General features: G+C 64.9%; 2 protein-coding genes across 2 annotated transcripts; one reads left to right on the top strand and one right to left on the bottom strand.

Annotated features, from left to right (window-relative positions):
* Positions 1-394: 394 nt before the first annotated feature.
* Positions 395-4,333, bottom strand: GTSF1 (gametocyte specific factor 1). The gene is made up of 5 exons (XM_064734668.1): positions 3,581-4,333; positions 2,751-2,877; positions 2,204-2,275; positions 1,386-1,467; positions 395-647 (listed from the first exon to the last, which is right to left on the bottom strand). The coding sequence occupies exons 1-5, from the start codon at positions 3,671-3,673 to the stop codon at positions 395-397; spliced, it is 627 nt and encodes a 208-aa protein (XP_064590738.1). The 5' UTR covers positions 3,674-4,333.
* A 927-nt stretch (positions 4,334-5,260) lies between these two features.
* NCKAP1L (NCK associated protein 1 like) lies at positions 5,261-24,308 on the top strand. The gene is made up of 30 exons (XM_064734667.1): positions 5,261-5,375; positions 5,896-6,006; positions 6,823-6,915; positions 7,636-7,692; positions 7,768-7,910; positions 8,588-8,678; positions 9,002-9,139; positions 10,085-10,133; positions 11,161-11,314; positions 12,326-12,382; positions 13,194-13,290; positions 13,906-14,015; positions 15,088-15,220; positions 15,321-15,402; positions 15,633-15,691; positions 16,054-16,199; positions 17,004-17,136; positions 17,217-17,336; positions 17,954-18,093; positions 18,539-18,670; positions 19,292-19,510; positions 20,040-20,170; positions 20,265-20,362; positions 20,681-20,768; positions 20,906-20,988; positions 21,562-21,642; positions 21,743-21,836; positions 22,799-22,908; positions 23,489-23,578; positions 24,171-24,308. Exons 1-30 carry the CDS (start codon positions 5,274-5,276, stop codon positions 24,291-24,293), a joined length of 3,264 nt encoding a protein of 1,087 aa, XP_064590737.1. The 5' UTR covers positions 5,261-5,273; the 3' UTR covers positions 24,294-24,308.
* The last annotated feature ends 764 nt before the right edge of the window (positions 24,309-25,072 follow it).

Raw genomic sequence — 25,072 nt, 5'->3', positions numbered from 1 at the left:
CAGAAGGTGACAGGGACATGGAGGGAGTGAAAGGGACACATCGAGGAGGGCAGCAGGGACACATCAAAGGGCGTGGGGACAGGACAGGGGGTGACAGGGACACCAGGGGGGGTGACAGGGACATGTCCAGGGGAGTGGCAGGGGGACACCAGGAGGTGACAGGGACACATCGAGGAGGGTGGCAAGGACACAGGAGAGGGAGGGGACAGGACAGGGGATGACAGGGACACCAGGGATGTGACACGCCCAGCACGAGGGAAGGGGGAGTTGGGTGACACCCCCGGTCCCCGCATTGTCCCCGCACTGTGGCGCTGTCCGCAGTGTCCCCGCTGTCCCCACGCGCGGTGTCACCCCCCGGTGACCCCGCAGCTCCCGCAGCCATTCTAATTTTTATTTATTTCCGGAAATATTTGACAGCCGGGCGGGCCCCCCCGGGCCCCGCGACCCCCCGGTTTCCCCCCGCCGTCCCCGGCCGGGGCCGCCCCTGCCCCGAGCGGGGCCCCGCTGTCCCCAGGCGCGGTCCCGCTGTCGCCAAGCGCGGTGCCGCTGTCGCCAAGCGCGGTGCCGCTGTCGCCAAGCGCGGTGCCGCTGTCGCCGGCCGCGGCTTCCTCAGCGCCAGCCCCTCCGGGGGGGCGGCGGGGTCGGGGCTGGGGGACACAGGGGGTGGGGGGGTCACTTGGGGTGGCCTGGGGGGGGGGGACAGCCCAGTGTGGCACTTGGGGACACAGCTGTGACATTCAGGGACATTCACACATCTGAATGTGGCACTTGGGGACACTCCCACACCCCTGAGTGTGGCACTTGGGGACACACAGACACACCTGTGACATCTGGGGACTCACAGACACAGCTGTGACTCTCGGGGACATTCACACACCTGAATGTGACACCTGGGGACACTCCCACACCCGAGTGTAGCACTCGGGGACACACAGACACACTCGAGTGTGGCATTTGGGGACACACAGACACAGCTGTGACTCTCGGGGACATTCACACACCTGAATGTGACACCTGGGGACACTCCCACACCCGAGTGTGGCACTTGGGGACACACAGACATAGCTGTGACACTCAGGGACATTCACACATCTGAATGTGGCACTTGGGGACACACACACACACCCCAGTGCAACACCTGGGGACACTCCCACACCCAGGTGTGGCACTTGGGGACACACACACACACCCCTGAGTGTGGCACTTGGGGACTCACAGACACAGCTGTGACACTCGGGGACATTCACACACCTGAGTGTGGCACGGGGGACACTCCCACCCCTGGGTGTGACACTTGGGGACACTCCCACCCCTGAATGTGACACTGGGGACACTCCCACCCCCCGAGTGTCCCCATCGGTGCCAGCGCTGTCCCCAAGCCATACCTGTGGCAGGGGACGGGCAGGTCCCCCTTGGTGACCTGGAGGATGAACGGGGGCGGCTCCCCCAGCTCCAGCTCGCTCAGCTCTGCACGGGGACACCGGGGGGACAAAATGGGGACAAAGTGGGGACAGGATGGGGACAGGATGGGGATATGGCAGGGACATGGTGGGGACACAGTGGGGACAAAATGGGGATAGAACAGGGACATGGCAGGGACAGTGTGGGGACACTGTGGGGATGAAATGGGGACATGGTGGGACCCGGTGGGGACACAATGGGGACAAAATGGGGACACGGTGGAGACGCCATGGGGAGACAATGGGGACAAGATGGAGGCATGATGGGGACACCATGGGGACACTATGGGGACAAAGTGGGGACACCATGGGGACAAAATAGGGACAGGGATGGGGACAGGACGGTGACACGGTGGGGACAGGGTGGGGAAAAAATGGGGACATAGTGGGGACATGGCAGGGACAAACTGGGGACAGGGATGGGGACACCGTGGGGACAAAATGGGGACATGATGGGGACAAGACAGGAGCATGATAGGGACACCAAGGAGGACATCATGGGGGACTCCATGGGGACACAACGGGGACATCATGGGGGACCATGGGGACATGGTGCCAGCCCGTGGGGACACTGGGAGCTCTGGGGACACCGTGGGGACATCGTGGAGACACTGGAGGCTCTGGGGACACCGTGGGGACACTGAGGGGCTCTGGGGACATCATGGAGACACCGGGGGCTCTGGGGACACCTTGGGGACACCATGGGGACACCGGGGGCTCTGGGGACACGGCGGGACCCTCACCTGCGTCCCAGTCCTCCTGGCACGGGGGCGGCTGCCAGGTGTGGGCAGTCTTGGCCATGTCCTCCTCGGGGTCTGCGGGGACACAGGGGACAGCGGTGAGGGGACACAGCTGGGACACACCTGGGGACACACCTGGGGGGACACAGGGGACAGCGGTGAGGGGACACAGCTGGGGACACATTTGGGGAGACACACCTGGGGACACCTGCGGGCACACCTGGGCGCACCTAGGGGGACCTGGAGACACACTTGGGGACACACCTGGGCACACCTAGGGACATCTGGGTACATACCTGGGGGTACCTGGGGGTGGGACCTGGGGGGGGCACACCTGGGGGCACCTAGGGACACCTGGGCACACACCTGGGCACATCTGGGGGTCCCAGCCGTACCTGGGGGCGCAACTGGGGGTACCTGGGCACACCTGTGGGTACCTGGGCACACACCTGGGGGTACCTGGGCACACCTGGGCACACCCGGGGGTACCTGGGCACACACCTGGGGGTACCTGGGCACACCTGGGCACACCCGGGGGTCCCGGCCGTACCTGGGGGCAGCTCCAGCGGCAGTTTGTCGGGGCACGAGGCCACGTGGGCGCGCAGGATCGCGCGCGGGACGCGGTGGCGCGCGTTGAAGGGACACGTGGCCAAGGTGCGCGACACCTGCGGGTTGTTCTGGGGACAGCGACACGGGGGGCGGGGCTAAGGGGGGGGCGGGGACACCGAGCCCCGCCCTGCGCCCCAAACCTGAGCCCCCGCCGAGCTCGGACCCGCCCAGACCCCGAGCACAATTCCTGCAGACCCCAATTCCTGCAGAGCCCAGACCCCAATTACCGCAGACCCCAACCCCAAATCCCTGCAGACCCCAGACCCAAATTCCCGCGGACCCCACACCCCAATTCCCACAGACCCCAGACCCTTCCAGACTCCAATTCCCGCAGACCCCAAACCTCTGCAGCCCCCGGCCCCAATTCCCGTAGAGCCCAGGCCCTCCCAGACCTCGACCCCAATTCCCTGGAGACCCCGGCCCCAATTCCCACAGACCCCAACCCCAAATCCCTGCAGACCCCAGACCCAAATTCCCGCGGACCCCACACCCCAATTCCCACAGACTCCAGACCCCAAACCTCTGCAGCCCCCGGCCCCAACCCCCGTAGAGCCCAGGCCCTCCCAGACCCCGACCCCAATTCCCGCAGACCCCGACCCCAATTCCCACAGACCCCAACCCCAAACCCCCTCACGACCTCCCCCTGGCATCTCCTGGACCCCCAAACCGACCCCTCGCAGGTCCCGACCCCCGGCAGGTTTTGGACCCCCGGCCCCGTTCCCGCTGTCCCCCTGTCCCCCTTGTCCGTCCGTCCGTCTGTCCGGCGCTCACCTGCTGGCAGCGCACCAGGTGATAGGGCAGGCGGGACTCGCGCACCTGGTGGCTCCGGTCGTACGGGCACTGCACCACCGCGTCGGGGTCCATGCGCGCCCGAGCGGCCCGACGGTACCGGGCTCGGTACCGGTTATGGCCCACCGGGCACCGTTCGGTACCGCCGGGCACCGTTTGGTACCGGTTATGTCCCACCGGGCACGGTTCTGTCCCGGTTCGGTCTCACCGGCCACAGTTTGGTCCCAGCGGTCCCGGTTCGGTCCCGGTTCGGTTCAGTTCGGTCCCACCACTCGTGGTTTGGTCCCGGTTCGGTCCCGGCAGTCCGCGTTGGTCACGGTTCGGTCCCGGTCCGGTCCCACCACGGTTGGTTCCGTCCCGGTCCGCTCTCACCAGCCCGGGTTGGTCACGGTTCGGTCCCGGTTCGGTGCCGGTTCGGTTCCACCAGTGCCGGTTCCGTCCCGGTCCGCTCCCACCAGTGCCGGTTTTGCTTTACGGCAGCGCCGCCGTTACCGCGGCAACGGGCGCCGCTCCCGGGGCCTCCGAGCCGCTGGGGGGCGCCGCGGCGCCGCCTGGAACGCGCGAAAAACAAAATTCGGAATTTCTCGCCTTTTGGTTGATATCTTCTGCCCCAGATGTGCAGGGTGTCTCTGCTTGCGGCTGGAGAACGGGTCTGGACTCTTCACCTTTCGGTCTTGAGGTTGTTTATTAATTCTTATCTATAAAATTTCCTTTCTGCCCAGCCAAGGTCAGCTCAGCGGGGCAGCCACAGGAACACTGACCGCCCTCGAGGCGGTGTTGTCCTTTTATATCGAAAACTACGTGTACAATATTTACACTAAATCCCCTATACCTATCACCCACGTTGGACAGTGAACTTTTGTTCTAAACCAATCCCAAAGTGCCAACGTCACTGCAGAAAATGGAGAACAAGAAGAAGGAGAAGAAAGGGCTGGACACGCCCCAATTCCTCCATCTTGTCCCCAAAACCCCCACACCAAAAATCCTAAAATCTGCATTTTCACCCTGTGATAATTTTATTTTTACACCATTCAAACCTGTGTGACTTTTTGGATAAATGAGACCAGTTTGGGGATAAAGGGGACCCAAAAAGGGGCACAAATGGGGAGTGAATTTGGGTTCTGTGGGCCCAAATTGTTTCTATATAGGGCTGTGACCCCCATATAGGGCCCTCACCCCAATATAGGGCCCAGACCCCAATATAGGGCCCTGATTGGGGTAAAATGGGCCCAGATTGGGGTCTCCTGATTGGGCACAAATGGGACCCAAAAAGGGGCACAAATGAGACCAAAAGGGGCACAAATGGGAGTGAATTTGGGTTCCCTGGGCCCAAATTTGTTCCATATAGGGCCCGGACCCCAATATAGGGCCCAGACCCCCATATAAGGCCCAGACCCCGATATAGGGCCCAGATCCTCACATAGGGCCCAGATACCAATATAGGGCCCTGAGTTGGGGCTGTCAGAGCTCCAGATGGGGCCGATGGTGGCATTGGCCACCACCCGTGTCCCCATCGCCGTTGTCCCCATCCGCGGTGTCCCCGCGGTGTCACGGGGCGGTGGCAGCTCCGTCACGTGTCCCCGGTGGCCCCAGCGCCGCCAGGCCCAGCCCAGGAAGGGGAAGTTGGGGTTTGGGGCCTTTCTGGGGACTCTGGGGGTGCCACCGAGGTGCCACCATGTCCCTGCCCTCGGTGTACGGGGACAAGCTGGCCGAGAAGCTGACGCTGCTCAACGAGCGCGGCCGGGGGGTCCTCGTCAGGGTCTACAACCTCAAAAAGGTCTGGGGGGGATCCTGGGGGTCCCCAAAACCCCCCGGCCGTGGGGAGCAGCCGAGGGGATTGGGGGGATTTGGGGGATTTGGGGAGGGGGCACAGCCCAGGAGGGGATTTTGGGGGGATTTCAGGGGGTCTTGGGCAGGGAGGGGCTTGGGCAGGGGGGTTTGGGGGGGTCCCAGCCTTGAGAGGGAATTTGAGGGGTTCTGAGGAGGGGGGGACCTGAGTTTTGTGAGGGTTTTGGAGGGTCCCAGACCTAAGGAGGAATTTCGGGGGTTCCAACCCAGGGAAGGTTGGGGTAGGGTGGGGTTTTGGGGGGTCCCAGCCTGGGAGGGGTTTAGGGGGGATATTATGGGGAGGGGTCTCAGTTTTGGGTTTTTTTGGGGGTGTCCCAGCCCAGGGAAGGGTTTTTGGGAGATCTGAGGGGTGGAGTTCAGTTCTGGGGTTTTTTTTGGGGGGGGGATTCCAGCCCAGGGAGGGGATTTTGGGGTCATTTCGGGGGGTGGTGACCTCGGGGGTCCCCCAGACGTGCTCGGACCCCCGCACGCGGCCGGCCTTCCTCGGGGACAAGGCCATGGAGGCCTCGGCCAAGTTCATCCTGAAGAAATTCCCGCACCTGGACGTGCGCAGCAGCACCGTGAGCCGCTGTCCCCGTGTCCCCTTGTCCCCATTGTCACCGTGTCCCCATTGTCACCGTGTCCCCATTGTCACCGTGTCCCCACCTCTGTGTCCCCACTGTCCCCACTATCCCCATGTTCTCACTGTCCCCATCCCCGTGTCCCCGCTGTCACCACCCCCTTGTTCCCACCCCCGTGTCCCCACCTGAGTTCCCATTGTCCCCATGTCCCCACTATCCCCACCCCCGTGTCCCCCACCCCTGTCCCCATGTCCCCGTGTCCCCACTGTCACTGTCCCTGCTGTCCCTGTGTCCCCACCCCTGTGTCACCATCCCCTTGTTCCCACCTCCGTGTCCCCCCTGTCCCCATGTCCCCATTGTCACTGTGTCCCCACCCTTGTGTCCCTGCTGTCCCTGTGTCCCCACCCCTGTGTCCCCATCCCCTTGTTCCCATCTCCGTGTCCCCACTGTCACTGTGTCCCCCCGTCCCTGTGTCCCCATTGTCACCATGTCCCCACCCCTGTGTCCCTGCTGTCCCTGTGTCCCCACCTGCTGTGTCCCCACCCCCCGTGGGATGTGCCACCCCCCCTTGCGTGTCCCCTCCGTCACCCATCCCTGGGTGTCCCCCTGGTGTCACCCCCACCCTGTGTGTCCCCACTGTCACCTCACCCTGGGTGTCCCCTTTTCTCACCCCTCTGCTGTCCCCATGTGTCACTGCCACCCCTCTGTCCCCGTGTGCCACCCACTCTGCTGTCCCCATGTGTCACTGCCACCCCTCTGTCCCCTCGTGTCCCCCCATGCCACCCACACCGCTGTCCCCTCCCGGTGTCCCCACAGCAGCACCTGGGCCCGGTGCACAGGGACAGAGGGGACATCGTGCGGGCGCTGGCCCCGTTCTACCAAACCTTCCTGGACGTGCTGGAGTTCCGGGTGAGCCGGAGGGGACACGGGGGACATCAGGGACATGGGGGGACAGGAGGGACATGAGGGACACAGGGGACAAGGGGGACATGGGGACAAAGGGGACATGGGGGGCATGGTGGACACAAGGACACAGGGGGACATGGGGGACAGAGGGGACGCGGGAGAACAAAGGGGACACAAGGGACAGGGGGACATGGGGGACATGTGGGACACTGGGGACATCAGGGGACACAGGGGACAGGAACATGGTGGACATAGGGGATAGGGGGACACGGGGGACAAAGGGGACATGGGGGGACACAGGGCTACATGGGGGACAGAGGGGACACAGGGGAACAAAGGGGACACAAGGGATAGGGGGACATGGGGGACACAGGGGAGAGGGGACACAGGGAGGACATGGGGGACACAGGGGGCAGGGGGACAGAGGGGACAGAGGGAACACTGGGGGACACAGGGGACAAAGGGGATGGGAGGGACAAAGTTGACACAGGGGACAGGGGGACATGGGGGACAGAAGGGTCCCTCAGAGCCAGGGGGACAGAGGGGACATGGGGGTGGAGGGAGTCCCTCAGGGCTGGTGACACAGGGGACACGAGGGACACAGGGGACAGGAGGGTCCCTCAAAGCCAGGAACACAGGGGACACGAGGGACACAGGGGACACTGGTGTCCCTCAGGGCCGGTGACACAGCGGTGACACGTGGCGCTGTCCCCTTGTCCCCAGGACCACGTGTACGAGCTGCTCAACACCATCGACGCCAGCCAGTGCTTCTTCGACATCGTGAGTGCCACCCCGAGCGCCACCCTGCTCTGTCCCTGCTGTCCCCGCGCCCTGACGCTGTCCCCTCCCCTGCAGCACATCAACTACGACCTCACCAAGGGCTACCTGGACCTGGTTGTCACCTACGTGTCCCTGGTGCTGCTGCTGGCGCGCGCCGAGGAGCGGCGCCTGCTGCTGGGGCTCTACCAGTGCGCGCACGAGATGAGCCACGGCGCCAGGTGCCACCGCTGTCCCCAGGGCCACCCTGCTGTCCCCGCACTGTCCCCAGGGACACCTGGCTGTCCCCAGACTGTTCCCAGGGACACCTGGCTGTCCCCAGACTGTCCACAGGGACACCTGGCTGTCCCACCCCTGCTGTCCCCTGGGCTGTGTCCTCACCGGGGCTGTCCCAACACTGTCCCCAGTGCCCTCCCTGCTGTCCCCAGGCTGTCCCCAGGGCCACCCCAACTGACCTCATGCTGTCCCCAGGGCCGTGTCCCAAGCCCAGGGTTGTCCCCAGTGTGTCCCCACGTCTGTGGCCTGGTTTGGGGTCGTTCCTAGGATTGTCCCCACTGTGTCCCCAATGCCGGGACTGGCCCTAGGGCTGTCCCCAATGTGTCCCCAACACCAGGGTCGACTCTGGGGTGGTCCCCAGCGTGTCCCAGACTTGTGCCCAGTGCCAGAACCGGCCTGGGGTTGTCCCCAGCATGTCCCCGGTGTGTCCCCAACACCGGAACTGGCCCCAGAGCTGTCCCCAACGTGTCCCCAACGTGTCCCCAGTGCCAGAACTGGCCCCAGGACTGGTCCCAACATGTCCCCAATACCAGAACCGGCCCTGGCACTGTCCCCAGTGTGTCCCCAATGTGTCCATAACACCGGAACCGGCCCTGGGGCTGTCCCCAATGTGTCCCCGCAGCGAGCCCAGCTTCCCCCGGCTGGCACAGATGGTGCTGGAGTACGAGCACCCCCTGAAGAAGCTGCCCGAGGAGTTCGGGCCCCACACCAAGGTGGGTCGGGGGTCCCCAGCAGGGCCACCCCCTTCAGGGCCACCCCTCATGTCCGGGCGGTGTCCCCATTGTGCCCCTGCTGTCCCCGGTGTGCCCGGCTGGTGTCCCTGGTGTGCCTGGCTGGTGTCCCCATTGTGTCCCCGCTGTCCCCATTGTGCCTGGCTGGTGTCCCCGGTGTGCCCGGCTGGTGTCCCCATTGTGCCCCCGCTGTCCCTGGTGTGCCCGGCTGGTGTCCCCATTGTGCCCCCGCTGTCCCTGGTGTGCCCGGCTGGTGTCCCTGGTGTGCCCGGCTGGTGTCCCCATTGTGTCCCCGCTGTCCCCAGGCCGTGAGCAGCGCGCTGCTGTCCCTGCGGGCCCCGTTCCTGCGGCGCTGCCGGGACGCGGAGCTGTGGCGCCAGGAGCAGCTGCTGTCCCTGCTGGGACCCGCGGGGGACATGCTGAGCCCGGTCACCAGTGACAGTGTGAGTGACATGGGGACATGGGGACATGGGGACAGGCTGAGCCCGGTGACCTCTGACAGTGTGAGTGACACCTGTGGGGACATGGGGACATGGGGACAGGCTGAGCCCGGTGACCTCTGACAGCGTGAGTGACACCTGTGGGGACATGGGGACATGGGTATGGGGACATGCTGAGCCTGCTGGGACCTGCAGGGGACATGCTGAGCCCTGTCTGTCACCAGTGACAGTGTGAGTGACATGGGGACATGGGGATATGCTGAGCCCGGTCACATGTGACAGCGTGAGTGACACACCTGGGGACATGGCTATGGGGACAGGGACATGCTGAGCTCTGTCACCAGTGACAGCATGAGTGACATGGGGACAGTGCTGTGGGGTATGGGGACATGGGGACATGCTGAGCCCCGTCACCTCTGACAGTGCGAGTGACATGGGGCATGGGGACAGGGACATGGCTATGGGGTGTGGGGACATGGCTATGGGGACATGCTGAGCGCTGTCACCAGTGACGGTGTGAGTGACATGGGGCATGGGGACATGGGCACATGCTGAGCCCAGTGACCAGTGACAGTGTGAGTGACATGGGGACAGGGACATGGCTATGGGGACATGGGGACAGACTGAGCCTGGTCACCTGTGACAGTGTGAGTGACATGGGGACAGTTCTGTGGGGTGTGGGGACATGGGGACAGGCTGAGCACGGCCGTCAGTGACAGTGTGAGTGACACCTGTGGGGACATGGGGACATGGGGACATGCTGAGCCCCGTCACCTGTGACAGTGTGAGTGACATGGGGACAATTCTGTGGGGTGTGGGGACATGGGGACAGGCTGAGCACGGCCGTCAGTGACAGTGTGAGTGACACAGGGACAGGGCTATGGTGACGCAGGGACAGGGGCACTGGGGGCTCAGGGCACAGTGACGCGGTGGCACTGCTGTCCCCAGATGGCCTGTGAGTACCTGTCCCTGGAGGTGATGGAGCGCTGGATCATCCGTGAGTGCTGCCACTGCCTCAGTGTCCCCAAACCCTCCTGTCAGTGTCCCCAAACCCTCCTGTCAGTGTCCCCAAACCCTCTGGGCAGGGTCCCCAACCCTTCCTGGGTAGAGTCCCCAAGTCTTGGTGACCATTTTGGGCTCCCTGAAGTGGGGCTGTCCCCATTTTGGGGTCCCTGGTGTCCCTGTCATGGACCTGTCCCCATTTTGGGGTCTCTGGTGTCCCTGATGTGGGGTTGTCCCTGTTTTGGGGTTCCTGGGCAGTGTCCCCACGCCTGGTGATCATTTTAGTGTCCCTGTCCCCGTTTTGGTGTCCCTGACCCCCTGTCCCCCCCAGTGGGGTTCCTGGTGTCCCTGTCCTGGGGCTGTCCCCATTTTGGGGTCCCTGGTGTCCCTGACCCCGTGTGCCCCCCAGTGGGGTTCCTGGTGTGTCCAGGTGCCCTGGCTGTCCCCGTTTTTGGGTCTCTGTCCCCATTTTGGTGTTCCTGATCCCCTGTCCCCTCCCCAGTGGGGTTCCTGGTGTGCCTGGGGGCCCTGGCTGTCCCTATTTTGGTGTCCCTGTCCCCGTTTTGGGGTCCCTGTCCCCATTTCGGGTCCCTGACCCTGTCCCCCCTCTAGTGGGGTTCCTGGTGTGCCCGGGGGCCCTGGCTGTCACCATTCTGGGGTCCCTGTCCCCGTTTGGGGTCCCTGTCCCCGTTTGGGGTCCCTGTCCCCATTTCGGTGTCCCTGTCCCCGTTTGGGGTCCCTGTCCCCATTTGGGGTCCCTGTCCCCATTTCGGTGTCCCTGACCCCGTGTCCCCCCCAGTGGGGTTCCTGGCGTGCCCGGGCGCCCTGGCTGTCCCTATTTTGGGTCCCTGTCCCCATTTGGGGGTCCCTGTCCCCATTTGGGGGTCCCTGTCCCCGTTTGGTGTCCCTGTCCCCATTTTGGGTCCCTGTCCCCATTTTGGGTCCCTGTCCCCGTTTTGGGTCCCTGTCCCCATTTGGGTCCCTGTCCCCATTTTGTGTCCCTGACCCCGTGTCCCCCCCAGTGGGGTTCCTGGCGTGCCCGGGCGCCCTGGGCACCCCCCCGTGCCAGGAGCTGTGGCGCCAGGCCCTGCGCGGGTCCCTCTTTGTGCCCCTGGTGCGCGACGAGGCCGTGGCCGTGCACAAGGTCACCGAGGAGCTGCTGGGGGGGCTCAAGGGGTGAGCACGGGGGCACGGGGGTGGCACTGCCAGGGGTGGCACTGCCAGGGGTGGCACTGCCAGGGGGGTGGCACTGCCAGGGAAGGATGGGGACACCGTGGGAGGCACTGACAAGGATGGCACTGCTGGGGTGGGGGACATCAGGGGTGGCACTGCCAGGGGGGTGGCACTGCCAAGGGTGGGACTGCCAGGGAGGGATGGGGACACCGCAGGAGGCACTGACAAGGGTGGCACTGCCAGGGGTGGCACTGCCAGGGAGGGATGGGAACACAGGGGGTGGCACTGCCAGGGGTGGCACTGCTGGGGTGGGGGACACCAGGGGTGGCACTGCCAGGAGGGAGAGAGCATGGGGACACTGCAGGTGGCACTGCCAGGGGGGTGGCATTGCCAGGGGGTGGCACTGCCAGGGAGGGACTGCCAGGGAGGGATGGGGACACTGCGGGAGGCACTGACAAGGATGGCACTGCCAGGGGTGAGGGTGGCACTGCCAGGGAGGGATGGGGACACCAGAGGATGGCATTGCCGGGGTGGAAGGGGACACTGGAGGTGGCACTGCCAGGGAGGGATGGGGACACTGTGGGTGGCACTGCCATGGGGAAGAGAGCATGGGGACACTGCAGGTGGCACTGCTGGGGAGATGGGGACACTGTGGGTGGCACTGCCAGTGGGGGAGAGAGCATGGAGACGCTGCAGGTGGCACTACCAGGGGGTGGAAAGGATGGGGGACAATGGGGGGTGGCACTGCCAGGGAGGGATGGGGACAGGGACACCGATGGTGGCATTGCCAGGGGGGGATTTGGGACACCGGGGGGTGTCACTGCCCGGGCAGGGGGTGGCACAGCCGGTGCCAGGGCCTGGGGGCTTCACTGGCGACTCTGAGGGTGCCAGGGTGGGGCTGGGGGTGTTCAGGGGGATTTGGGGGTGCCAGGAGGGTACCAGGGGGGGTGGGTGGTGTCCGGGGGTGCCCGGGGGTGGCACAGGGCGGTGCCAGCTCCAGGTGCCCCTCGCCAGGTACGGGAAGCGCGTGGCCGATGTCAAGGAGTGCCGGGAGCACGCGGTGGCACACAGGTGCGGGGTTTGGGGGGGTCCTGGGGGGTTTGGGGGGGATTTGGGGGGTCCCAGGGGGTTCGGGGCCATGGGAGATCCCAGAGCACCCCAAACCCAGGGGGTTCCTGGGGGATTTGGGGGGTCTCAGGGGGTTTGGGGGTCCCGGGGCCTTTGGGGCCATGGGAGATCCCAGAGCACCCCAAACCCGGGGGGTTCCTGGGGGATTTGGGGGTCCCGGGGGGTTTGGGGCCATGGGAGATCCCAGAGCACCCCAAACCCGGGGGGTTCCTGGGGAGTTTGGGGGGTCCCAGGGGGTTCGGGGCCATGGGAGATCCCAGAGCACCCCAAACCCGGGGGGTCCTGGGGGATTTGGGAGGTCTCAGGGGTTTGGGGGTCCCGGGGGGTTTGGGGCCATGGGAGATCCCAGAGCACCCCAAACCCGGGGGGTCTGGGGGGGGTTTGGGGGGTACCGGGGGGTTTGGGGGTCCCGGGGGGTTTGGGGCCATGGGAGATCCCAGAGCACCCCAAACCCGGGGGGTTCCTGGGGGGTCTCTCCCCTGTTTCACCCACAGCGCCCCCTTTGCCCTTTGCTGTCCCTTGGGGGTGTCTGGGGGGGTTCCGGGGGGGTGACCCCGGCCTTGACCCCCCCCCTTGTCCCCATCCTGACCCCCCAAATCCCCTCAACCCTTCCCCATCCCCATGGGACCACCCCTGATTCCTGCTCCGGGTCCTGTCCCCTCCTCGTGTCCCCTTCTGTCCCCTCCGGGTCCCCCCGACCCCAGAGACCCCCAGGGACCCCCAAACCCCCCCAAACCCCCCCTGTGCCCCCCAGCCCGGCGCTGCACCGGGGCCGCCGCTCGTTCCTGCGCGGGGCCGTGCGGGAGCTGGCGGCGCTGCTGGAGGATCAGCCCGGCCTGCTCGGACCCAAGGTGCGGATTTGGGGGGATTTGGGGGAATTTGAGGAAATTTTGGGGGCGTTTGGGGAGCTTTTGGAAGGTTTAGGGGAGATTTTGTGGGGGGGGGGGTTGAGGAAATTTTTGAGGGATTTTGGGAGATATTTGCGGGCCTTAGGGGGGATTTTGAGATATTTAGGGGGGATTTTGAGGGGCATGTGAGAGACTTTGGAAACTCTTGGGAAATTTTTGGGGCCTTTGAGAGATTTAGAGGGGAATCAGGGAGATTTTGGGGGCATTTGTGGGAAAATTCGGGATATTTGGGGGGATTTTGGGAGATATTTGGGGGGCTTAGGGGGATTTGGGAGATTTTGGGGGGATTTTGGGGAGGTTTGAGAGAATACTGGGGGGGTTGGGAGATTTTTGAGGGAGGATTTGGGAAATTTGGCGGGGATTTGGGGAGATTTTTGAGGTTTAGAGAGGATTTTGGAGGGCTTTTGTGAGATTTTGGGTGGGATTTTGAGAGATTTTGGGGTGATTCGGGAAGATTTTGGGAGGAATTTCGGGAGATTTGGAGGAGGATTCTGGGAGGTTTTGGGAGGCATTTGGGAGATTTTGGGGGGGTCCCGACCTCCTTGTCGCCCCCCTCAGGCCCTGCTGGTGTTCGTGGCGCTGTCGCTGTGTCGCGACGAGGTGAGCTGGCTGTCGCGACATGCCGAGCACGTGACCAAGAGCAAGAACCCCGAGGACTTCAGCGACAGGTGGGGACAGGGAGGGGACAAGAGGGGACAATCGCGGGGACCCCCCGGGTTTGGGGGGGTTCAGTGATTTTGGGGTGTTCGGGGGACACTGGAGGGGTTCAGGAATTTTTGGGGGTGTTCGGGGAGACACTGGGTGGATTTTTGGGGGTGTCCTTGTGGGGTTCTGAGGACGTTCAGAGTTTTTGGGTGGGTTCGGGAGTTTCGGGGTTTTTCAGAAGTTTTGGGGTGATCTGGGGGGGTTCGGGAGATTTGGGTGGGTTCGGGGGGCACTGGGGGGGTTCAGTGATTTTGGGGGCGTTTGGGGGGCACTGGGTGGATTTTTGGGGGGGTCTTTCTGGGAGTCTCAGAATGTTTTGGGGGGTTGGAGAGTTTTGGGGGGTTCAGGAGATTTAGGGGGTTCGGAGGGCACTGGGGGGTTCAGTGATTTTGGGGGTTCGGGGGACACTGGTGGGATTTTTGGGGGGTCCTTGTGGGGTTCTGAGGACTTTCAGAGTTTTTGGGTGGGTTCGGGAGTTTCGGGTATTTTCAGAAGTTTTGGGTTGATTTGGGGGCTTCAGGAGATTTGGGTGGGTTCAGGGGTGTTCAGTGATTTTGGGGGCGTTTGGGGGGCACTGGGGGGGGTTCAGGAGTTTCGGGGTGACTCGAGGAGGGCACTGGGGGGGGGTTCAGAAACTTTGGGGTGATTTAGGGGGGTTCAGGAGATTTGGGCGGGTTTGGCGGGCACTGGGCGGGTTTGGGGGGCACTGAGGGGGTTCGGAGTTTTGGGCGGTTCGGGGGGCACTGGGCGGGTTCGGGGGGCACTGGGGGGTTCGGACTCGGGGTAGGACTGGGGGGGTTCGGGGTTTTTCTGGCTCGGGGAGCACGTGGGGGGCTGTTCGGTGGGCACTGGGGGGCTGGTGGCGGACTTTCGGGTGACTCGCGCTCACGGCACTAGGCGCTTCAGAAACTTTGGGGTGATTTAGGGGGTTCAGGAGTTTTGGGTGGGTTCGGGGGGCACTGAGGGGGTTCGGGAGTTTCGGGGTGACTCGGGGGGGTTTCGGGGGTGTCTCCTCTGAGCGCCCCCCCGGCGCAGCCGCCTGGCGGAGCTGCTGTTCGCGCTGGAGCAGCTGCGGGCGCTGGTGCGGCGGCACCTGCGGCTCCTGCGCCGCTACCACCGGCACTACCTGGCCCGCTTCGACGCCCTCGTGCTCAGCGACGTCATCCAGGTACCCCCGGGGGGGCGGCGCTGTCCCCTGAGCCCCCTGGGGGTCCCCTGAGCCCCCCTGAACCCCCCTGAGCCCCCCTGAGCCCACCCTGTGCCCGCAGAACCTCTCGGTGTGCCCCGAGGAGGAGTCCGTGATCCTCTCGTCCTTCGTCAGCTCCCTCTCGGCTCTGGCGGCCAAGGAAGGTGCGGGTTTGTCACATCCCGGCCCGAATTGTCCCCTCCCAGCTCGGATTGTCCCCTCCCGGCCCGAATTGTCCCCTCCCAGCCCGCATTGTCTCCTCACCGTGTCGCCGGTGCCACCCCAGCTCCGTGTCTCCCTTGTCCCTGGAGCTCTGGGACAATCCCAGGCCCCGGTCCCCTGTGGTGGCACTGCCACCCCCAGCCCTGTCCCCGTGTCCCCTCTGTCCCCGCAGTGGATGAGCAGGAGCAGTTTGACTTCACCGCGCTGCGCCTGGACTGGTTCCGGCTCCAGGTGATGGCACTGTCCCTGTCCCCTTGTCCCTGTCCCCTTGTCCCTGTCCCCCATGTCCCTGTCCCTGTCCCCATGTCCCCATGTCCCCATGTCCCTGTCCCTGTCCCAGTCTCCACCCTTGTCCCCATCCCTGTGCCAATCCCATTCCTCCCCCATCCCTGCTATTCCCACACTTGTCCCCCTGTCCCTTGACCCTGTCCCTGTCCCCACCATTGTCCCCATGTCCCTGCTGTCCCCATGTCCCCTGAGCTTGATCCTGTCACTCCTGTCCCTTTCCCCGTCCCCATTTTTGTCCTCCTGACCCTGACCCTGTCCCCATGGCTGTCCCCATGTCCCCCTGGCTGTCCCCCTGTCTGTCCCAGGCCTACACCAGTGTGGCCAAGGCCTCGCTGCCGCTGAGCTCCAACAGTGACGTTGGCCGTGCCATGAGCCTGGTGGTGTTCCACACGCTCCTGCTGGACCGGCCCGAGGAGCTGCTGGACGAGACCTCGGACCTGTCCCACCTCTGGTGAGCCCCTGTCCCTGTCCCTGTCCCTGTCCCTGTCCCTGTCCCCTCCTGCAGTTTCCACCCATGGCCCCCGGCGCAGATGTTGGCGGTGTCTCCTGACCCCCCTGTCCCCGTCCCTGTCCCTGTCCCCTCTGGCAGTTTCCACACCCATCCCCTGGAGCAGATGTTCTCAGTGTCCCAGTCCCTGTCCCCATCCCTGTCCTTGTCCCTGTCCCCTCCTGTCCCTGTCCCCTCTGGCAGTTTCCATTCGCGTCCCCTAGAGCAGATGTTCTGTGTCCCCTGACCCCATCTGTGTCCCTGTCCCCTCCTGTCCCCAGTTTCTACCCCCATCCCCTGGAGCAGATGTTCTCAGTGTCCCCTGACCCTGCTGGCCCTGTCCCTGTCCCCATCTGTGTCCCTGTCCCCAGTTTCTACCCCCGTCCCCTGGAGCGGATATTCTCGGTGTCCCCTGACCCTGTCCCTGTCCCCGTCTGTGTCCCTGTCCCCAGTTTCTACCCCCGTCCCCTGGAGCGGATATTCTCGGTGTCCCCTGACCCTGTCCCTGTCCCCGTCTGTGTCCCTGTCCCCAGTTTCTACCCCCGTCCCCTAGAGCAGATTTCTCGTGTCCCCTGACCCCGTCCTGGTCCCTTGTTCCTGTCCCCAGTTTCTACCCCCTCCCCTGGAGCGGATATTCTCGGTGTCCCCTGACCCTGTCCCTGTCCCCATCTGTGTCCCTGTCCCCAGTTTCTATCCCCGTCCCCTGGAGCGGATATTCTCGGTGTCCCCTGACCCTGTCCCTGTCCCCGTCTGTGTCCCTGTCCCCAGTTTCTACCCCCGTCCCCTGGAGCGGATGTTCGCGCAGACGCTGGACGAGCCGTCCATGCTGCGTTTCGCCATCGCCTTCCCCCTGCTCTGCGCCCACTTCTCGCGCTGCCAGCACCCCATGTGCCCCGAGGAGGTGGGTGACACCCTGGGGGGGGGGGTTTGGGGGGTCCCCCAGCCCTGTCCCTGGCTCTGAGGGGTGCTGTGTCCCCCCAGTACCCCCAGCTGGAGGCGGCGGCGCTGGGGCTGTGCCACAAGTTCCTGGAGGAGCTGGCGCGGGTGGGCAGCGGCTGCGTCCTGGATGCCTGCGCCGAGCAGCACAACCTGAGCCAGCAGGTCTGGGGGTCTGGGGGGGTCTGGGACCTTTGGGGGGCTTGGGGGAGTCCGGGGGGTCTGGGACTTTTAGAGGGATTGGTGAACCTTGGGACCTTCAAGACCTTTGGGGTCTTGGTGGCCTTTGGGGGCTCCAGGACCTTTGGGGGCTGGAGGACTTTTGGGGGTTTCAGGATCTTTGGGGTCTTGGTGGCCTTTGAGGTCTCCAGAATCTCTGGGGTCTTGGTGGCCTTTGGGGGCTCCAGGACCTTTGGGGGCTCCAGCATCTTTGGGGGTTCAGTGGCCTTTGGGGTCCTCACACCTTCAGGATCCCTCTGCCTTTGGTGGGACATGGTGGGGTCCCCACCACCATGAGGTCTCCATCAGCTTGAGGGTCTCTGTGGCCTCTGGGGTCTCTGTGGCCATCGGGGTCTCCATGGCCTCTCTGTCCCCTTGTCCCCCTGTCCCCACCAAACCCTCGGAATGGGGGAAGTTCCTCCATGGGGGCCAAACCTGGTGGGGCATCCCCTGACCCAGCCCTGGGGGATGGTGGCCTGTGACCATGGTGGCCTCATTTGGGGTGTCCCCATGTCCCTGTCCCCATGTCCCCATGTCCCCACGCCCCTGTCCCCGCCCCGCAGCTCCTCCCCAAGCACTGTGCAGCCACCATCAGCAGAGCCCGCGTCAAGAAAACCCCGAAGCAGCCGCCCCGCAAGGGGGACCCCCAAAGGGACAAACCCGGGACAGAGAGCCACCGGCGGGACCGGACCCTGACCACCAAGTGAGTGTCACCTGGGGGAGGGACTGTCCCCATGGGGTCACGGTTCTGGGGACTTGGGAGTCTCCAGAACTTCTGGGGGCTCAGGATGGATTTGGGGGCTTCAGGACCTTTGGGCTCTTGGTGGCCTTTGAGGTCTTGGTGGCATTTGGGGGCTCCAGGACCTTTGGGGTCTCCAGGACCTTTGGGGTCTTGGTGGCCCTTGGGGTTTTGGTGGCCTTTGGGGTCTCCAGAACTTCTGGGTGCTCAGTGGCCTTTGTGGTCTGGGTGGCATTTGGGGTCTCCAGGACCTTTGGGGCTCGGTGGCCTTTGAGGTCTTGGTGGCCTCTGGGGTCTTCAGGAGCTCACCTGAAGCTACCAGAGCTTGGGTGTGGCATGGGGACACAGTGTGATTGTCCCCATTGGACACGGATTGTCCCCATGGGGTCACACCATGACTGTCCTCCAGCATGGACAAGCTGCACCTGACCCTGGCCGAGCTGTCCCTGAGCCTCAACCACGTCCCCAACTTCACCGTCTTCGGGCACACGGTGACACCGGCCGAGTACCTGAGCAGCCACCTGGAGGCGCGCCTGACCAAGTGGGGACACGTGGGGCCGAGGGGACATGCAGGGCTGAGGGGACATGCTGGGGACACACAGGGCCAAGGGGACATGGGGGGCTGATGGGACACGCTGGGGCCATGCTGGGGACATGTGGGGCTGAGGGGACATGTAAGGCTGAGGGGGCAACGTGGGACCGAGGGGACACAGTGGGGACATGTAGGGCCAAGGGGACACGTCAGGGACAAGCTGGGGACACACTGGGAACATGTAGGGCCAAGGGGACATGCGGGGTTGATGAGACACGCTGGGGACACATGGGGCCGAGGGGACACACGGGGGACACGCAGGGCTGAGAGGACACGCTGGGGACATGCTGGGGACACGCAGGGCTGAGGGGACATGTAGGCTGAAGGGGGCAACCGTGGGACCAAGGGACACACTGGGGGACATGTAGGGCCCGAGGGACTTGCGTGGTTGATGAGACATGCTGGGACACATGGGCGAGGGGACACACGGGGGACACGCAGGGCTGAGGGGACACGCTGGGGACACGCTGGGGACACGCAGGGCTGAGGGGACACGCTGAGCACACACCGGGGACACGCAGGGCCGAGGTGACACCCTGCGCGTCCCTCACTGTCCCCGTGTCCCCGCAGGGCCATCGTGGCCATGGCCGGGTACAGCCAGGCCTCGCAGGAGGTGGCGCGGCCCTCGGAGGTGCTGGCGGGGCTGGGCGCCTACATGGGGCTGGTGCAGCGCCTGGGACACCTGGTGGCCCTGGACACGGCGCGGCTGCTGCGGGCGGTGCTGCTGCAGCAGAGCCACCCCCGCGACGGCAGCGGGCAGCCCACGCTGACGGCCATCTACACCGACTGGTCAGTGCCACCAGGGAGGGGACATGGGGACATGGGGACAGGGTGCGACAGGCAGCCCACGCTGACGGCCATCTACACCGACTGGTCAGTGCCACCATGGAGGGGACATGGGGACAGCCGTAAAGCGCGACTGTTGTAAAAGGTGCCGTAAAGCGCGACTGGCGTAAAAGGTGCCGTAAAGACAGACTGTCGTAAATACTGCCGTAAAGCGCGACTGTCATAAAGATGGCCGTAAAGCACGACTGTCGTAAAAGGTGCCAACGGAGACATGGGGACAGGGTCACTGTGACCGCCATCTACACCAACTGGTCAGTGCCACCATGGAGGGGACAGGGACAGGGTGGCAGGGTCACTGCATGGACATGAGGACAGGGTCACCACAGGGCAGGGGGACAGGGGGACAGGGTGGTGGCAGCACGGATATGGGTGGAATTGCCGTGGGTGACCTTGCCATGGCTGACATTGCTATGGGTGACAGTGCCATAGGTGACAGGTGACAGTGCCGCAGGTGACAGCGGTGTCCCCACAGGTACCTGGAGGCGCTGCTGCGCCAGGCCAGCACCGGGGCCGTGCTCCTGTCCCCGGCCCTCCAGGCCTTCACCACGGTGCCCCGCGAGGAGCAGCCCCTGTTCAGCGCCGCCGAGTTCTCCGACGTCTCAGGTGGGCTGGGGGGGTTTGGGGGGGGCGGCTGTCACCCCCTGTCCCTGCAGTGTCCCCACCTGTCCCCACCTGTCACCCCCTGCCCCCTCTACAGAGATGCGGGCGCTGGCCGAGCTCATTGGGCCCTATGGGATGAGGTTCCTGAGCGAGAACCTGATGTGGCACGTGAGGTCCCAGGTGACAGAGCTGAAGGTATGGGGACAGGGGCTGGGGACAGGGGACAGGGGACAGGGGCTGGGGACAGGGGACAGGGGACACATCCTAGTGCCACCCCAACCCTGTCCCTGCCTGCCCCTTGGGATGGTGGGAGATGCCAGGTCCCCCAATGTCCCCAGGGTCCCTAGTATCCCCAATGTCCCCCTATGTCCCCAGCGTCCCCAGTGTCCCTAGTATCCCCAATGTCCCCCAATGTCCCCACTGTCCCCAGTGTCCCCAGTGTCCCCAGTATCCCCAATGTCCCCCAATGTCCCCACTGTCCCCAGTGTCCCCACTGTCCCCATGTCCCCGCAGAAGCTGGTGGTGGAGAACATGGACACGCTGGTGCAGCTGCGCTGCTGCCGGGCCGAGCAGAGGCCGGCGCTGCTGCCCCGCCTGAGCTGTGAGTGGCACACGGGGTGGCACAGGGGGTGACACAGTGGGGTGGCACACAGAATGGCACACGGGAGTGTCACATGGAGGGTGGCACACGGTGGGTGTCTCACGTGTCACCCCGCTGTCCCCCGCGTGTCCCCACAGCGGCCGAGAACGTCCTGAAGCGCATGACCATCATCGGGGAGATCCTGAGCTTCCGCGCCATGGCCCAGCAGGGCCTGCGGGAGGTGGGACCCCCCGGAACCCCCCCGGGGAACCCCCAGACCCTGGGACCCTCCAGGACACCCATTTGGGGACACAGGACACCCCTGACCCCCATTTGGGGACCCAGAAGCCCCCATCTTGGGACCCCATCCCCCCATTTGAGGACACAGGATCCCCCCCTCCCATTTGGGGACCCAGTCCCCCCATTTTGGGCCCAGGACCCCCCTGACCCCCATTTGGGGACACAGTCCCCCCATTTGGAGGCCCAAGACCTCCCCATTTTGGGGCCCAGGACCCCCATTTGGGGACCTAGGACCCCCCCCCCCATTTGGGATCCCAGTCCCCCTATTTTGGCACCCAGAACCCTCATTTGGGGACACGTGCCCCCCCGCCCCCATTTGGGTCCCAGTCCCCCCATTTGTGGCCCAGACCCCTGACCCCATTTGGGGACACATGACTCCCCCCATTGGGTCCGGTCCCCCATTTGGGGACACATGACCTCCCCCCATTTTGGGGACCCAATCCCTCCATTTGGGGACATGTGACCCCCCCATTTTGGGGCCCACGACCCCCTGACCCCCTGCCCGCCCCCCCAGGTGTTCTCTCAGCACTGCCCGTTCCTGATGGGCCCCATCGAGTGCCTGGCGGACGTGGTGACCCCGGACACCGACATCCAGGTGGGGACAGGGACACGGGGGGTGCCCACCCGGCCCTGTGACACCGTGTGACACCGTGTGACACCTGTGACACTGCGCGACCCTGTCCCCCTGTCCCCAGGTCACCCTGAGCATCTTCGAGCTGGCCTCGGCCGCGGGGGTCCCGTGCGAGGTGGACCCGGCGCTGGTGACGGCCCTGGCGGGGCACAGGACAGGTGCGGGGGGCTCTGGGGACACCGTGGGGTGACACTGTTACCGTGGGGTGGCACTGTCACCTCCTGGGTGCACTGTCACCGTGGGGTGGCGCTGTCACCGTGGGGTGGCACTGTCACTGCCAGGGTGGCGCTGTCACTGCCCAGGTGGCACTATCACCTCCTGGGTGGCACTGTCACCTCCTGGGTGGCACTGTCACCGCCTGTACCCCTCTGGGTCATGGGGCCTGTCCCCCTGGGGGACTTACTGGTGCACTGCTCCTGGTGTTCCCGGGTGGCCTGTCCCTGCCATCCCCTGGGGTGGCGCTGACCCTGGCGTCCTGTCAACCGAGCTGGGCTCGGTAGGGGCCGTGTCCCCAGGGTACCATGTGTCCCTGTGTCCTTTTTGTGTCCCCATGTCCCATGAGTCCCTGTCACCCGGTGCCTGGTCCCATGTCCCCTTGTCCCTTTTGTCCTGTGTCCTCATGTCCCCATGTCCCTGTGTCTCCTGTCCTGTGTCCCTGTCCTCATGTCCCCATGTCCCCAGTGTCTCTGTGTGTGTGCCCATGTCCCCCTGTCCCTGTGTCCCCTGTGTGCCTGTGTCCCCATGTCCTCATGTCCCCATGTCCTCATGTCCCCATGTCCCCTGTCCCCATGTCCCTGTGTGTCCCCATGTCACCATGCTTGCAGTTCTCACTGTCCCATTGTCACAGCAGAAGTTTTGGGGGAACACCACGACTGTCACCAAGGGAGGTGGCACTGTGGAGACTCTGGACTGTCCCCAACCCTGCTGTGTCCCCAACACTTGAGTGTCCCCAAGACCTTTCTGTGTCCCCAACATTCCTGTGTCCCCAACATTCCTGTGTCCCCAACCCCTGCCCATGTCCCCAGCCTTCCCGAATCCCCAATCTTCACCTGTCCCCCCCTTTACTGACTCCCACCCCGTGTCCCCCCCGGCGTCCCCGATGTCCCCGCGATGTCCCCAGGCCACAACAACAACGTGCACTGCCTGGCCAAGGCCATCGTGCAGCTCTCGGCCGCGCTCTTCACCGTGCACAGCAAGAACATCGAGACGCACCTCAAGGAGTTCCTGCTGGTGAGCCTGGCACAGAACTGTCCCTGTCCCCTCCCCGGGCTGGCATTGTCCCCTCCGGGCTGGTTCTGTCCCTTCTGGGCTGGCCCTGTCCCTGACCCTGTCCCCTCCAGGCTGGCACTGTCCCCTCTGGGGTGGCACTGTCCCCTCCCTGGGGCTGTCCCTGTCCACTCTTGGGGCTGTCCCTGTCCCCTCCAGGCTGGCACTGTCCACTCTTGGGGCTGTCCCTGTCCTCTCCCTGTCCCTGGCCCTGTCCCCTCCAGGCTGGCACTGTCCCCCCTGGGACTGGCACTGTCCGCTCTTGGGGCTGGCACTGTCCTGTTCCCCACTGGACTGGCACTGTCCACTCTTGGGGCTGGCACTGTCCCCTCCAGGCTGGCACTGTCCCTGTCCCCTCCCTGGGGCTGGCACTGTCCACTCTTGGGGCTGGCACTGTCCCCTCTGGGCTGGTTCTGTCCCTGCTGTCCTTGACTGACCCTGTCCCCGCTGTCCCTGCTGTGCTCAACTGTCCCTGTGGCTGTCCCCAACTGTCCCTGTCCCCCTGTCCCTGTCACTGTCCCCCCATTGTCCCCTGTGTCCCCAGCTGGCCTCCAGCAGCCTCCTGCAGCTGGCCCAGGAGCCGGACAAGGCGCGGCTGCGGAACCAGGACTCGATCGTGCTGCTGCTGCACCTGGTGGGGACATGGGGACACCTGGGGGGGACACCTGGGACACCTGGGGACACCTGGGGGGGACACCTGGGGGGGACACCTGGGGACATGGGACACCTGGGACACCTGGGGACACCTGATGGGGACACCTGGTGGAGACATCTGCGACACCTGGGGCAACAACTGGGATACGGGAGACACCTGGGGAGGACACCTGGGACACTTGGGGGGGACATGGGGGGAACCTGTGGACACGTAGAGGGGACATCTGGGGGGACCTGGGGGGGACATGGGAGGCACCTGGGGACACCTGGGGGGGACATGGGGGGGACATGGGGGGGACATGGGAGGCACCTGGGGGGCACATGGAGGGGACACGGTGGGGGACATGAGGACACCTGGAACATCTGGAACACCTGGCGCCCGGAGCGATTTCAATGCAAATATTGCAAATATTTCAAATATTTCACCCTGAGCCGGGCCGGGGGAGCCACAGGGGGGTCGGCAGGAGTGGGGGGGCGCTGATGAGTCATGATGGGTGTTTATGGGTGTTTATGGGTGCCGATGGGTGCCGATGGGTGCTGATGGGTGTTTATGGGTGCCCCCCACCCCAAAGATCGTGGCCGAGTCGTCCTTCCTGACGCTGGACATGCTGGAGAGCTGCTTCCCGTACGTGCTGCTGCGCAACGCCTTCCGCCAGGTGTGCCGGGAGCCCCCCGGCCGCGCCCCCCAGCACTGACCGGGACCCCCGAGACCCCCGGGACCCCCGGCCGGACCCCCCCGCATTGACCGGGACCCCCCAGAGCCTGCCCGAACCTCACTGAGATCCCCCCCCCCCGTTCCACCCCCGAGACCCCCTCCCGATCCCCTTTCCCCTCCCCAAATTCCCCACCTCACCCCCAGGACCCCCGACCCCAAATCCCCATCCCTGTCACCCCAGGACCCCCAAATCCCAAACTCTGTTCCCCCCAGGACCCCCAAATCTCCTCCCCAAATTCCCCACCTCACCCCAGCTGGACCCCCGACCCCAAATCCCCCTCCCTGTCCCCCCAAATCCCCTCCCTCTCCCCCCCAGGACCCTCAAATCTCCATTCCTGTCCCCCCAGGACCCCCGACCCCAAATCTCCATCCCTGTCACCCCAAATCCCCTCCCTCTCCCCCCCAGGACCCCCAAATCTCCATTCCTGTCCCCCAGGACCCTCGACCCCAAATCTCCATCCCTGTCCCCCCGTCCCTCTGTGACCACCGCGACCCCCAACCCTCCCTTCTCACCACTGGCTGCCCCCACCGTGTCCCCAGCTGTCCCCAACTGTCCCCAATTGTCCCTCGCTGTCCCCTCGCTGCCGCCGCTGTCACTAAAATCCTCTTTTCACCCCAAATTCACCTCTCGGCCATTATTGGGGTCCGCAGGGGCTGCTCCCCTTGGGACCCTCCGGGGACGTTCCGGGATCCTCGGGGGGCTCTGGGGGTGTCCGGGGCCGTCCTGGGGTGTCCGGGGGTGTCCGGGGGTGTCAGGGG

The sequence above is a fragment of the Zonotrichia leucophrys genome, chromosome 29 (genome assembly GCF_028769735.1).
Source record: "Zonotrichia leucophrys gambelii isolate GWCS_2022_RI chromosome 29, RI_Zleu_2.0, whole genome shotgun sequence".
Lineage (NCBI taxonomy): Eukaryota > Metazoa > Chordata > Aves > Passeriformes > Passerellidae > Zonotrichia > Zonotrichia leucophrys.
Note: the sequence above shows the minus strand (reverse complement) of the source record. Positions and strands in the feature narration are given on the sequence as shown.

Coding starts and splice junctions, on each gene's coding strand:
- GTSF1 (XM_064734668.1), bottom strand. CDS start 3,673: ATGGACCCCGACGCGGTGGTGCAGTGCCCGTACGACCGGAGCCACCAG. Junction 2,878..3,580: donor ACCTGGTGCGCTGCCAGCAG/GTGAGCGCCGGA, acceptor CGCTGTCCCCAG/AACAACCCGCAGGTGTCGCG. Junction 1,468..2,203: donor CCAGGAGGACTGGGACGCAG/GTGAGGGTCCCG, acceptor GTCCCCGTGCAG/AGCTGAGCGAGCTGGAGCTG.
- NCKAP1L (XM_064734667.1), top strand. CDS start 5,274: ATGTCCCTGCCCTCGGTGTACGGGGACAAGCTGGCCGAGAAGCTGACG. Junction 7,911..8,587: donor GAGATGAGCCACGGCGCCAG/GTGCCACCGCTG, acceptor GTGTCCCCGCAG/CGAGCCCAGCTTCCCCCGGC. Junction 23,579..24,170: donor TCGTGCTGCTGCTGCACCTG/GTGGGGACATGG, acceptor CCCACCCCAAAG/ATCGTGGCCGAGTCGTCCTT.